The sequence below is a fragment of the Onychostruthus taczanowskii genome, unplaced genomic scaffold (assembly GCF_017590055.1).
Source record: "Onychostruthus taczanowskii isolate IOZ18803 unplaced genomic scaffold, ASM1759005v1 scaffold111, whole genome shotgun sequence".
NCBI lineage: Eukaryota > Metazoa > Chordata > Aves > Passeriformes > Passeridae > Onychostruthus > Onychostruthus taczanowskii.
In genome coordinates, this window is record NW_024497741.1 from 185613 (window position 1) to 200470 (window position 14858).

Below are 14858 nucleotides of genomic sequence, written 5' to 3' on the forward strand. Positions count from 1 at the left end.
TTTTTGAAATTTGGGTATGGACATATGAAAGAAAATTTGTCTCTGAGCTTAACTTAATTATTTTAAATTGTATGAATATTTAAGAGAAAATAAATTATAAAAAATTGCAATACCTTAGGGGTGTTAACAAGGAGAGGTAATAATGTCCTCAAGCCTTCAAGGCTACAGAATAAGAAGTAGATAGTTTTTGTCTGTGAGAAGTTACCAGAAGCTGCAATGAGGGAAAAACTGAAATGAAATGAGGCACAGAGTCACACAGTCAGAGAATTCTTAAGACTGGAAAAGACCTCTAAGGTCATTGTCGTAGGTTAAGAAGGAAGTGTTTTTTGGGAGGTTGTGGTCAAACCAATCAGTGCTTGGATTTGAATGCTGGCACCTGGTTTGGCCACTGAAGGTATGTACCGCCTCTGAGAACACAGTGGGTTAAAAGCAAGAACTCCCAGGAGAACTCTCTCTTGGTCCCGGTCAGTGAAGGAGGTCAGACCTCCCTTGCCCAGCTAGAGCTGAATGGAGGAGGGGAAGCCATGCAGCCGGGTGAGGTAGGCCGGAGCCTTGGACAGAGGAGGGGAGGGTGAAGACCTTGCAAGATGGAAGGGTGGAAGAGCTCTGAGAAGCATTGAAGCCCCCCGACCCGGGATAGAGTGGGCAGACAGCGGCAAAGATTTTAACCCCTTTCTAGAATAATAGAAACCTTACAAATACTGATCCTCCTGAATCTGAATGAGGAGAGAGAGATGAAGCAGGAGGAAATGAGCAAGTGTGACGGAAGTTGGTGCACATGAGGAATGTCAGAAGAGGTGAGAAGAATCCTAGGTTAGGAGCTGATGGAGTGGCCTTGGACTGGATTCTTTTCTTGTATGGCCATGGACAGACCCATGTTTTTCCTGTGACCCAGAGACTGCATTTAGGGGGAGGCAATGCCTTGAAGCCAAAGATAGTGTGGTGAAGCAGTGGCGTGAACAGAGACGGCTGAGGAGGGTGTGAGATGCCCTGCGTCTTCAGTGGAGACGAAGATCTCTGTTCACGAGGCCCCTTGACCCCAGGGGATAAATTTGCGGGGGACTGGTGTCCCGAAGCTAAGAGACTGCTGCTTTTGGAACTGGGTGGCAATCCTTAAAAGGGGAACCCTAAAAGCAGTCCTGGTCCATGTGCAGTGGTGAAAGCACTGGATATGGAAGGAAGAAGTCATGAGGGCAGATCTTAGTGCTGTGTCTGTTCCTTTTTAGATATTGTAATTAATAAAGTTTGTTTCCTTTACTCCTAAGTTGGAGCCTGCTTTGCTCTGTTCCTGATCACATCTCACAGAAGCCACTAGGGAAAGTATATTTTCATGGGGGCACTGGCATTGTGCCAGCCTCAAACCATGATAGTCATCAAGTCCATCTGTTAAATAAAGTTATAAAAGCAGTGACTTTGTCAGTGAGACATTATTTGAGACCATGATTTTTTAGTAATCAGTAGAGTAACAAATTTCACTTCCCAGGCTCTTTTTTTTTTTTTTTTTTTTTTTTTTTTTTTTTTTTTTGTGGAAAGGAAGTCAGGAAGAGCTCAGGAAGTCCTCCAAAAATGAGGAGGCCCCTCAGCATGTCTAGACAAACAAAGAAATAAACTCATGACTGTACATATATGTGTGTATACAATAAATGTCCAAGAAAAAATGTTTTTGTTGTATTGTCTATTCTCCCAGGATAACCAGTAGCACTTAAAGATCTTGTTAAATTCTTTTCTTCTGTATAACACTGTTTTTCAGTGAAATCAAAGGTACAAATGAAGCATAAATAGTTCTGGTCATTCTGCTTTTTGGCAGATCAAAAACTTATTTGAAATCTTTAGAGGTATTTCAGTGGTCATTGTGTCTGAGCGCACTACTAAGCTTTATATTCATATTAGCAAATAGGGAATAAAAAAGAAACTTTAGATTTGCTAATTGGAAGTTGTCATGCCTTTAATAACTTGAGTGACTGACTCAAGACAGTTGCCTCTGTTGCAGGAAGATTAATGTACAATCGCTTTTAAGGTGGTAAATCTTACCTGTTGGATTCCCATTTTTACAAAAATGAACAAAATTGTCTTCTAGCCACGACTTCAGATATGTTGTAAAAGATAATCTTCTGAGACTGACAGTAGTAGATTCTTATCAGCCAAGCAGGGAGCTTCAAGCCACTAGGGTGCATATTTTAGAATGTTTATGGAAAACCTCCCCACAGATTTAACTTCAAAAATCCATTCTCGGTGCTAAAAGTACTTATGTGTATAGAGAAATGTGTATATATGAAAGATATAATGCATAATGATGATTCTCTGATTTCCTTTATATTATAGGTGAAATGATGTGTTTGTGTATTCCTGTCATTTGTTGTTATTAAATTATCAAATACATATTTGTTGGTCTAAGGTTTACTCTGGGTAACACTATCCTTAAAGCAAACACCTCAGTCTACATTCTGAACCTGTGTGTTAACTCCATGTGGTTTCAGCTTCCACCCTTTAACAACAAATTACTATGTATGTAAGCTGTCAAATCCACATAGGACAGGCAGTTGCAGAAGAAGAAACTGAAGCCTATAAACCATAGCAAGAAGCATAAGGCTCCCATAGGAGATTAGTCTTTCCCTTTCTATATTTAGCCCAATAAGAGTGAATTATTCATTACAATCAAGCTAAAGCTCCTCCAGTCTTGCCATCCACAAATTTGTTGAAAATTAAAGCTTAGCATGAAGCCTCCAGAGAATTATCCCGAGTTAGTAACACCTGCAAGGAACAGAGATTTCACTGCAGGGTAAATTGCTGTGTGATTGCCCACACATCAGCAAAACTTAAAATTGGGAGAACATGAATATTTTCTCTGTATTTGACTGATGAGGATTTTGTGGGGTGTCATTTTATGTTAAGTAGTAGAGTTGTGATTTAGAATGTTTCACAGCAACTGATTGTATTTGTTTTAACAGCATTTTTTTTTTGTATTCTATGAGATTTCTATTTCTGTCAGTTGTTATTGCAACTTTATGAAATACACATTTAGAAACCTTTCTTATTCTTAGGGAAAATTGCTAGAGACTGGCTTTAAACTGTGGAATTTTCTTGCTGTGATTTCTTGTGAATTTAGAAATTGATACTTTCCTCTGCTTAGCTATATCTCATAAATGGCAAGCTAGGTGAGGATTTTGATCTCTGTATCTGTAGCATATGTACACTCAGCAGCTCCCTGGACAGCAGTGGAAACTACCTAAAGCAGATTTTTGTTTCTTCCAGATGTTTCAGAAATACACTCATAAGTAATATGAAAAGTTGGTGGAGGTCCTAAATCAAATTGGATATTGACATTACTAACCATCCAAAAAAAAACGCCAGAGAAAGAAAAAAGTCAAATTGCCTTTGCTCCATGTTGCACTTCATCGTTACATGCTGAGGTCTTATTTTCTGCATTTTCTACAAGTCCTATATCAATTTACAACTTAAGTTTGGAGCAGAATTTAGGCTTCTGGCTGATGTTGGTAATAACAGCTCCAACACAAAATGAATAAAGCTTATAACATTCAAGATAGGCCTACGTGGAGAGCCTCAGACAGACTTTTCAGCTGTTCTTTGAAGGGAACCAGCTCTGGCCCACAGTGATGTCCTTGCTGCTGAGCTCAGTGGGTTGCTCAGTGACTTAGTTTCTTGGTTCATACAGGTTGGCACCCTGACACAACTGGATGTGCCTGCTGCACAGGGACTGCCTGCTCATCTCTGGACAGATGTTCTTTTGTGGCTTGCAAAGTTATGTGGCCTCATTTAAGTCACAATGCACAATTTCCTTTCATGGCTGCAATGTCTGAACCTAATTTGACAGTAAACTCTTTGCACTAGAGAATATGCACTGAATAGAACCTGTTGGTACAGTTCTCTGTCCTTCCCTTATTAATATCTTGCCACCCTTCTAACTTTCGTTCCGTACAGGGAAAATTGAAGTGCTTGCCTCACTGAACTCATGCCTCATTGAACTCAAACTTATAGGAGCTGGATTGTTTGGTTTTGGTTTTTGGAGAGTTTCTTTTAATTTCTTTTTTCTCTTTTTTCCAGTTGTGACAGGAAAAAACCCACAACTGATTAAATACTAATGAGAAAGGGACATATCTAACAGAGTGACAACTGCTTTCATATGTGTATTTGTAGTGCAGTGAAACTTGCCTTAGTGAATTCCTTTTATATACCGTTTACTGAAATAAAATATCCTTGGTCCCAAAGGCAAGGAACTCATAACTGCATTAATGTGTTAGACAATAATATCTAGTGGGTACTCCTGCTGTACATAATAGCTGAGGTATTCTGACTGAAACACAACTAAGGGCTAATATAACACAGGTTTATTTCCTTGGATCAACATGGGATGTATTAAAAAAATAATTTGCTGGGCAAGATGAAGCTTTTCAGGCTCATGTAGTCCTACTGCCTGCTCCAGAGGTTGCTGAGAAATGTAATAAAATACCAAATCCCTACTGACTGACTAATCTTAGTGTTCCACTTCAAAGTATTTCCCTTTTTCACTTTAAAACAGAGCTACAGTAAGTGGCTTCCAGCACAGAATTGTCTGTGAAAGTCCTGCTGTGGGCTCTAACTTCAAGCTTGTAATCTCCATATCACTGATCATGGATCATCCTATACTTTAAGTCAGCTGTTTGGAGGGTTAGAGGAGGACCTGGTGTTTGGCTCAGGGCTCTAGGGAAGAGGAGAGGAAGCAGGTGTATTGTATAAGCAAACCTCCGTGTGTCAACATCAATGTGCTTGTCAGAGGAATTTATCTGCACCAGCTGTGCTGCTTGAAGAGGGGATCTTTCAGTATATATTTATCTGACATATTATGTGTCTGAAACATGCTGTCAGTTTCTTTCAGAGAAGAACATCATAGCGTGGGGAATGTGATTATGAGGATGATCTAGCGTCACCATAGGCTCTCACTGTATGAACCAAAGCACCAACTAACAACAACTGATTGGGCTAGGTGCCATGTAGTGCTAGTTAATCCCTGTCCAAGAGGAAAGGGAAGGACACAAGGAACTGGCTGTCGTTTTACAGAGAGGAAAACCAATGTACTGAAAATATGTGTGTTGAGAAAGCCAGTGGAAAACAAGAGAAGCAAAGGTGGAAATCTGAAATAGGTATTGTGTTGTCGACTTCTAGTCCGTGTTTCTGTCTTGTGTCATGTACAAACTTTTATGGCTTCAAAGCTGTTTTTTTTCAAAATGTGACACCCATGTTACAGACATCTGAAAAAAGGAAAACTAATGGCCAAAAATTAAATAAAAGGACTCAAGGTATGCAAAACAAATTCACACTTGCTTCAGTTCAAAGGGCTGTTTTTTTATTCCTGCTCTGTTACAAATATGTACCTGAATTTAAATGCTTGTCTTTGAATTATGTTATAAACATGTTCACAATTTATGGAAATTTGTGTACAAGGAGTAATATCTATCTCAAAGTCTAAACTATTGTTGGAATCTAAGTGTTGTAAAAGCAGGTAACAAGAAAAGAAAAAAAAAATCTGATTTTCTAGGTTGTCCTGGGGCCAAGAAGAATGAGTTCCTAACGAGTGTTTTGGATGCATTGTCCACAGATATGGTGCATGCAGTCTCTGATCCATCATTGTCTTCCAGCCGGTGGGTTTCAGATTTTTTGTGTGTCTTTAAAAGCATTCCGACAGTGGCAAATGGATTGTTGAGGGTTTTAAGGAGCCCGCATAAAGGGTGAATTTCCAATAACCTATCTAGGAGAGTTTACTTCAGTTACCACTGTGGACTATGTTCACTAAACAGAGATACACTTGACAGATGAATTCTCAGCAGCACAGCTCAGGGTTTATCTGTAGCTGCTGGTGCAACTGTATGTCAGTCTTTGTTCTCCTCTCAAGGCTTTATTTCTTGAATGTGTGCTACCCTTCTGATTCATATTCTTTCTAGTTGCTTGCAAAACAGACCAATGTTTGTTTTGCAAGCAACAGTCACAAGTAGTGTTAAAAATGCTTAAGTGCTGTCAAACTTAGGGCAGCTGCAGGTCAGGTACCTATCTGAGGAGATAGCATTTATTTTTATAGCTTATCCTGTAATTCAATATATTTAGGTGCTGTAGCTCTAAGAGAATCCTCTATGGGTTGTAATTGGAGCTTTGGTATTTGGCAATGCTGATTGTTGATCAACTTTGGTTGGTTACTTTACACATTTAATGCATCTGCTGACAATGAAGCAGTCTTTTTCTCTTTTATTTCTCTCTCAATTTTTCTCTGATTTAGGAAATTTAAGGAGAAAGCACTGTTTGCAGAATATGATGCTGAACTCAACAGGGTTTCAGAGAGTACACTAAAAACAGATTCTAGCCCTTAATGTAAAATTTAGGATATTGTTGGTCAAATTGAAAAAAAGAGAGATTCACTGCAAGTTAGTGTCCAGTACCAGGGAGTTTTAGATAACAATGGTGATGGTCATCTGACAGTGATGTAAGTATTCTGAAATAAAGGTATTAAATATCAGAATTAATACTAAATTATCTTTTTTTCTTGTTCCAGTGTTTCTGAGCCTGATCCAAATCATACTCTGGAAGAAAGAGTCGTCCATTGGTATTTCAAACAGCTAGATAAAAATTCCAGTGGTGATATCGGCAAGAAGGAAATCAAGCCATTTAAGAGATTCCTAAGAAAGAAATCAAAGCCCAAAAAATGTGTGAAGAAGTTTGTGGAATACTGTGATGTGAACAATGACAAGTCCTTGTCAGTTCAAGAATTAATGGGCTGCTTGGGAGTAACAAAAGAAGAAGGTAAAGCAGAAACAAAGAAACGCCATAGTAAGAACCTTTTCTCTCTGTCTTTTTCACTAAATTCTTCAAAGCTTATGAAGCCTGATATTTATATGTGCCAGAGTTACACAAAATAAAATAATACACCTGTCTGCAGCAAATGCAGTGTTGCTTAGGGCAGATGGCAAGAAAGTTGCTTCTGGATCACTTTGCTCCAACGGAATCAACAACTTCCCATTGATTCTAACCATTAAATATATTATGGTAGGAAACATAAGATATAATAAGAATCATAAAAAAGTCAGTTTAGTGTTATTATAGAACTGTGTTCTGAGTGAGTGGAAGTATCGCACCTGTGCTTTTTGGATTTCTGGAAGGAAGCACATGATTTAACTTTCTAATGAATTCTCATTTGACAAATGTGGTTTAGAGATGCAGAGAGGAATGTGGTCATCTGCCAAACAGGTGGAATAACAGCTAATACACAACCACCTTACCTTGCTGCCAAACTGGTAGGAAGGCGAACAACTAACTACAGAGTATAATAGTACCTACAGAGTTCAATTACACAATTCCTGAAAATGGGAATTTTTTTTAATAGTTCTAAACAGCAGCAGTAGATCCCCATACTTTAAGAAGTTGTGGAAGAATGAATATAGGAAAATTGTTTTGTCTGATACCTTAAAATGAAGCCAGGACAGTGGAACAAAGGTCTCATTGGTTGTATGCAAGTCTAGAAAAGGAATACTGCAGAAAGACAGAAGAGGTCTACATTTTACTAATGAAGTAAATTGTCTATGGCTCACAGTAACAGAACTCTCAAAACAAATATTGATCAGATCCAGAGTTTTTTTCCTAAGGCTTTTTTTGTGGACCTCATAATGATACCTTCCAATTTTCACTTAGATGATGAAGGTTAAAAAAATGCATATGAAGGTAGATGATTTTTGGTATCTTTATGCTATGAATGAGGGAAGTGAAACAAAATTCTGTCTTCCTGCAGCAGGCATTCTTTCTTAGGACTTGTTGTGGATGAAATTTGCGTCCAAACTCACTACACAGTCAGTAAAGGAAAGCCATGGCAAGACTGAAAACAAACCCCAGTTTTTTTGTCTTCGTATTCCAGTAGAAAAACCCCAAAATATTAGGATAAACTGTCTGTTTTAGAAATGAAAATTGTAAGAGGCATGAAGTCATGTGAAGATCACACACAGATTTGGCTGAAGTAAAAATTGTAACCATCATAACTGAAGTTCTGTAACAGATCTTCTGCAAAAAAATCTATTAAATAATGAGAACATTCAACTTTGGAAGGAAAAAAAAAATCTGAACAGTTTGGCATTGAAAAACTAATGTTATCCAGTTGGAAAAAAGTTCTTAACCAAATCATTGGGTTGCTTTACTAGAAGTACACAGTTTTAAGGACAAGAAAATAAAAATTACTTTTGTTGGAATACCATTATTCTATTTTGTTTCTCTTACTTGATAATTAAAATTTCCTTTCTGATACTTCTTTCACTTGCACAAATGAAAGCAATTACCACTTCACTGCAGTTAGAGTTACATCTCTAGGAAAATATGAGACTTTTGTCACCTGAGGTTCAGAGATGAGCTAAGGAAATGGCTTTGTATCATTTTGTGTGAGTCCCAAGTTTCTTGTGTGAGAATAATTTGAAGCATTTTAAAACACAGATAGTTGTAAATCATGTTTTCTGAAGGGGGTACTAGCTGCTGTAGCATTTTTCAAGGTCCAGTTTTGTTTCCCTAAGTTCCAGTGAAGCTTGTCTGATTCACAGACTGACATGGAAAACCAAGAGAGCAAGTTCCTCCCTAGTGTCACAAGTTAGCTTGGGAAGATTAATCAGCTAGCAAATTCATTAGCTTTTTGAAGGTTTATTTTTACCTATTTTGTGTACTGTTTTTGAGACTAAGAAATTTTAAAAAGCAGTGATAACCCTGTCATTTTACAGATTAAATGTGAACAATGTTTTTGGTTTGTAGAACTATTTCTGTGATATCTTTATCTTTTATCTAATTTTTATCTTTTAACTTTTGGTTTGTAAAACTGTTTCTGATATCTTTAATCAAACTGAATGCTTTCCATACAGTCGGCTTGTCCATGCTTCTTTACTGCCCGGGATAATAGACTACATTCACTACTAAATATTTAGTAAGTTTGAAATGCTCAACCTTGACTATATACAATCTCCTAAGCAAATTTGACATGTTAACTGGAAAGAGATGTTGTTGTTCAATTTTCATATAACTACTTGACATAAGCAATACCTGTATTGAGGAAAGAAAAAAGTAGCTGTGTCAATGAAAGATCTGAAATATTTTATCTCATTTATTGAAAGCTGTGTACTTACCCTGCTCTAAAAAATTGCTTTTCTGAATGAGGGCTTCAGTTCTTGAGGATAACTTGCAAACCATATTTATAATGCTTTCTTTTCCTTCCTTTAGCCGTCCCTAGAACCAACCTGGAGAGCACTTCATCCAGTAGGCAGGTGAGTACTGAGGAGAGCAAGATCTCCATTTCTGCCTCTCCTGGCTGAATTTCTTGGGGTTTTAGCAGTTCATTGCAGCTTCAAACTGCTTTAATCTGCTATTCTGCAGAGTTGCCAGAAAAATGTAGAGCAACATCTCAATTAATGAATTTTAACTTAGGTTCTATATATGGAAAGCTAAATCAGTCAATTACAGGTGCAGAGTAAATGTGCATAATTTGCAAAGTGGATTAGGTTAGCATGTGGAAGCTTCTAGGAAAGTGTAAATTGACATATAGGACATATATGATGATTTGATGAGTGTAATTGAACCCTCTTGAGTCTTCTGCATTCCTGAATGACAGCATTCCCATGCACTTTTAAATGTGCACTGCTTTATATTAATTTAACTTTTACTTTAGCTGAATTCTGTCAATTTTCCTTTGTGTTGCACTATAAACACAAACTAACATTTATTGAAATGAACAAAGCAATGCATTTCCCATGCCCTGTGAAAATCTATACATTTCAGAAACCCCACTGCATTATTATATGGTGGCTTAAAACAGCTTTTAAAATCTTAGTGCAATGAAAAGAGCTGTCACTTTCAAATGCTTTTGCTGGCTGAGCAAAATATGGTGAAGAACTAGGATTTGCATCAGTCTGCTAATCTGCATTTAAACTAAAATTGCAGAATGATTGGAGAAAATAAAATGTCAAGTGCCCTGACAGCATAATCCATGGGTTTTTTTTTTGATCAGTTTTCTGCAAAGACTTGATCTTGTTTTTCAAAATAGCACCAGTGTATGTCATCCATGGAAGTTTGGCTACTCAAGCTGTTCAGAGCTGCAAAAGGCACAAAAGCAGAGTTTTTTAAATGAAGGAAAGGTGCACTTTGAGAAGGAGGGACTCCAGTGAAATGCCAAGAAAATAGGTTAAAAAAAAAAAAAAAGTGGGGTTTAATTTGTATGTGTCTATTTTTATAACCATTTATCCTAACGAAATTTTTTCTGGCCAGCATTGTTATACCTTCCTAGTACTTTTGCATGGTCTTGAGGGAGGACTGGTGAGTCTAGTGGTTTGAATGGTCTAGCAAAATAGTCATCTTCACACTATTCTTTTACCTCACTATTGTATTAGTTAGAGGAATTAAATTATTAATACCTACAAAAGCATCAGTAAATGATGAAATGGTTTAAAAATTATTCATGTAACTCTATTATAAGAGCAGCTCAGGTAATGCTGCACCTATGAAAATGGGAATTTGGCTAAAAATACCCCAAAACCCTAGTTGTGGTAAATGTCTTCCCATCTATCATAAAGCTAGATTAATTTGCTGGAAACTGAACCCCAGGTGAACCTACCCACAAGCCAAGAGAAAACGTCTTCTCAAAGTTGCTTGTTGATTTGTTCCCTTTTTTCATCTCTGCTTTGTTTGATGTTAGGTTTGAACTTCCTAAGGCAAGCTCAACATTGGCTGAGGTTTTTACCAGAAATCTCCTACATACCTTTGATGGAATATAAAATATTCTCACAGCTACAATCATGTGATAAGTTTGTTTGTTTAAGCAGTGTTTGTGGTCTTAATTTTTCAGGTTTTCCCCACAAATTACTTACACTTAAACAAGACAGCCTGAAAACAATCATCCTTTCAGAAGTCCAGAGCATTCAGAGGGATTATTTTAATTATATAATGGCAATTACTGGCACACATGCATTGCACTTGAAGCATGACAAGCCCTCTCCCCTTTCTTGTAATCTGATACTGACTTGTGGAATTGGAAATAAAAGTATCCTTAGAACATCAATGTTTTTCAATTTTGTCCAATAATTTTGCTGACTCAGCATCAATTATTTTAAGAGCTGTTGCTGATAAATGACATCCTTACATTAAGGGTGGCTAAGAAAACCATCTGTTGGCAGTCATACTTGAACAATACATGGCTTCAAGTGCACAAGGTGGTTTTCATCACAGAAGTTCTCACTTGAAAGGAAGCTACTGAAAAGTATAGAAGCTGCCCAAAGGAAACCACCTATCTCAGAAGGCCTGATCAGATTTGCACCACTCAGGAGGGGTTTGCATACACTCAAAAGCTTACTCTCTACTAATTTATTACTTAGCAGAGGTTTAGTTAAATATATGCTTATGTGTGCTTCAGCACATATTTTTTTCACATTTGTTGAGAAAACAGCTTAATGAAAGAAAGCAGAGAAGGTGAGGCACAGCTGTAGTTGCTCTAAAAGAGGTCAAATAGGGGATGGGTCCGACAGGCCTCAGGTAGTGGCCAGGTACATTTCCCTTGCTCAGCTCCACCTTGTCCAACAAACACGCACATACATGCCCACTCACTTTCAGTGCTGCTTTTTGCAGCCTAGCAAAAAATTGTAAGGAAGCCACAGATTGTTTGTGAGACTTCAGCCAGCAGCCAATTCCTTATACATCACATGCCATAGGAGGTGTATTGAACCAGGGGTAGTTGCTAAAACTGTGTTTGACAGATATTGATTTAAAGGGCCATAGGTAAGTAGTCAAGATATTGCTCATACCCATGCTAATAGATCCCATGAAGCACTACAGGGCAGGAATATTTTTATTCCCTGTATATATTTATGCAGAACTCTCCTCTGATAGTGGCATATGGGTACTGCTGAAAAATAGAGATAGTATTTTATGCTGGACTAATTGAAACCATCATTAATAATGCAAATTTTCCCAACTTCCTTTCAGCAAGTTTCGAAGAAGCAAGGGTGAACACCTTACTAATCCAAGGCAGATCTCTTTGACATGTGGGAGATTTCCTCACCAAAAGGCAATAAAAACAACTGTAGTATTTGCACTTTGTACTTAAAAATGTAAATTCACTTTGTAGAAATGAAATATTTAAACAGACTTTTTTTTTAATCTGTGAAAAAGTAATGGCTAGTTTTGAAAAATTATCACATACAATGTATGTGTATTCTTTTGTTGTCTGAAATATGTAAAAGATGTTGGAGATGTAAAAGTTTGCATTTAAACCATTTTAAAAAGACCCAACTTTTTGGCAAACAGTAGCACAGAAACCCGATTCTATGTATTCTTGGTTTCAATAGTATGCTTTATTTTTCTTAATGCTGTCATTTAAGTAGAGTTATGCTTAAAAATCTACTGTATTCTCAATTTTGTCCAAGAAGTGTTGAATGTTTCAGGTTTGCAGAACTGAGAGAATTGTGTAAATTGCAGTTTACTTGGTTTTGCAGTTTTTTACTGAACAGATATTTCATTGGTGGAAATATTTTATTTCATTTTGTTTTTATTGTAATTATTAGGCTTTCCAAAGATCATACAATGAGAATACAACCACTAATGGATTCAAAAACAGTTATTCTACTTGGGATGCTTATAGAACAATATATCCTTTTATCAATTTTTGAAGTGCCTTTATTAATAAGTTTTGGTAGAATTTTTCTCCTGTTTGCTTTCACTTGGGTTAACACAAACCAGAAAGGAGTAAGGTGGATTGTAGTGTCCCTCCAATCCGGTTCAGCCTGGGCCTTAAAACCATGTTTCCATGGTCAATGCAAAGCAGGAGTAGAGTTTGTATGAGTCAGATTTGTAAACCTTTCTATTGTGACAGGGAAGGATAAGTCTTTTTCCTCTACACCTGGTTACCCTTATCAACCCTTTGGCTTGCCTGGGGGCCCACTAGAGGAGGGGCTATTCACATTACCCCTGCCTGAAGCTTTTGTTTTTCTGACTATAGAAACTTCTCAAAAGTTTTCATACTTTGTCTATCATTTTTTCCCCCAGTGTTTTTTCATATGTGTGTCTGAGGGGAATAAGAACTTCTGGATGTGACTCTTTTTTTCCAAATGAAAAAAAGTTCTGCTCTTGAACAACTGTGACTTAGAAGCAGCTGGGTTGATTGATGCAGTGGTAGAAGGACTACTGGCATCTAGAGACTGACATGAGAAGGCAGGAATGTAGCAGCAAGCAGTGATTTCATTACGGTTTGTTTGAATAATGTGTAGGGTCTGACATGTGACCAGCTATTCTTAATAGGACCCTGCCTGAGTTTGTACCTGGAAAAGCTTTTTGTGAATCAAAAGGTGTCATTTCAATTCCAGCATATTCTGAAGTAATAGGAAACACTGCATGCAATGGAATTGTATCCCAGAAATTGTGTACTGTAAGCTCTGGCAACAGGAGAAACCAAGGCAACTGTGTGTTATCTTGTATTTTTGTTTTAAAAAGTATTTGTTATTCTTTTATAATGTTAAACTTTGAAATTAATCTTCTTTATAGATTAAAGATTAGTATGTTATCAAATTATGCTGGTGACTTTTCTTTTGCAACACAGACTTGTTTGGAAGTAGATACATACAGTGATGATTTCACCACTGTTTTGAGTTTACAAGAAACCTCATGACCTTGCATTGTGTCTGTCTACTTGCCTATATTGAATTCTCTTTTAAGATCATTCATGTCTTAGTCATACCATTGCTTCCTTGAATTCTCCATATAACTTCAACCTGGTCTCTTGCTTCTTCTCAGCAAAGTGGAATGGGGCATAGATAGAGATGACACCTTTTCCCCTCCATGTGAGTGTGAGCTGCAGGGCAGCTTTCAGCCTCGCTGGAAACAATGAGGAGAGAGACACAATCCCTCACAATTCACAATGCCTGGTTAGGTCGTCACAGTATGGTTAATAGCAGCATCTTGTAAGAAACATTTAATTCCATCACTTTGGCCTTTGGAGACAATATAAATGTAGGCTGCCAAATATTTTGCCATGTCCGTGGTTTGAAAATGCACCCCATTTAAACTGAGAGGTTGTGTAGAGAGGCGGATTTGGACTGGCAATGTGATTATATAATGAATAGCCTTAAACAGTGGTGGAAGTGCAGGTAAATGCTAAAGGTGTTTTTAGGTAGCCAAAGACTTTTACAACAGAAAGTCATTTAATAACTCTACAACGACTGAAACATGAGGTGTTTCTCTTTGTATACATTTTTGTGTCATCACTTTAATGATTTATGTCAATTAACAGCGATTACACCACTCGAATATAAGTAGTACTGACTTCTTATCCTGCCAGTAGAGTCCAGATCCCTAAAGGAATCATACTTGCAAACTTGCTAAATTCATCTTGGCTGCCTGTATCTCCCATATGTCCACAGGAATATCGAAACTGAGATAAATGTTCCATTTGTAATTAGAAACAGCCTTGATGACAAAAAGGATTCCGTGTGGATACGCCCTTAGGCTCACACTACAGTGTTTATTATTTACACAGTAATTAATTAGTTCTAGTTTTTATCCTACTCTATGTGCAACAATTTAATTTCAAATTTAAGCCTGTTACTGAAAACGAAACTTATATTCAGCTTCTTATTGACCAATATTTGTTATAGTTCCAGCTATTGCTGAACATATTTGTTTAGAACTTTTATAAGGTTGTAAATAGAAGACTAAAAAGTTTGAAAAATGTGTATTTATTCAGTGACTTGTCCAGCCTGTTGCAATGTCCATTAGTCAACAGGCCACACTGTGAGAAATGCTCAATATTTTGTCAACACTTTGGAAAACTTACTAAATTTCTTCCTATCCCTACATTTAGGCCAAATTCA

At 37.3% G+C, this 14858-nt stretch overlaps 1 protein-coding gene across 4 annotated transcripts in view; it reads left to right on the forward strand.

The window, feature by feature from the left end:
• The window catches only part of SMOC2 (SPARC related modular calcium binding 2), a 145288-nt gene extending 131817 nt beyond the window's left edge, over positions 1-13471 (forward strand). For 2 of the 4 annotated variants that reach the window (XM_041424414.1, XM_041424429.1), the window contains exons 10-13: positions 5534-5636; positions 6539-6813; positions 9229-9272; positions 11980-13470. In XM_041424414.1, coding sequence (XP_041280348.1) covers positions 5534-5636; positions 6539-6813; positions 9229-9272; positions 11980-12003 — 446 coding nt within the window. In that variant the 3' untranslated portion in view covers positions 12004-13470. Of the gene's footprint in view, positions 1-5533; positions 5637-6538; positions 6814-9228; positions 9273-11979 lie in introns of all 4 variants that reach the window. The other 2 variants (XM_041424421.1, XM_041424436.1) reach the window with 2 other exon arrangements.
• The last annotated feature ends 1387 nt before the right edge of the window (positions 13472-14858 follow it).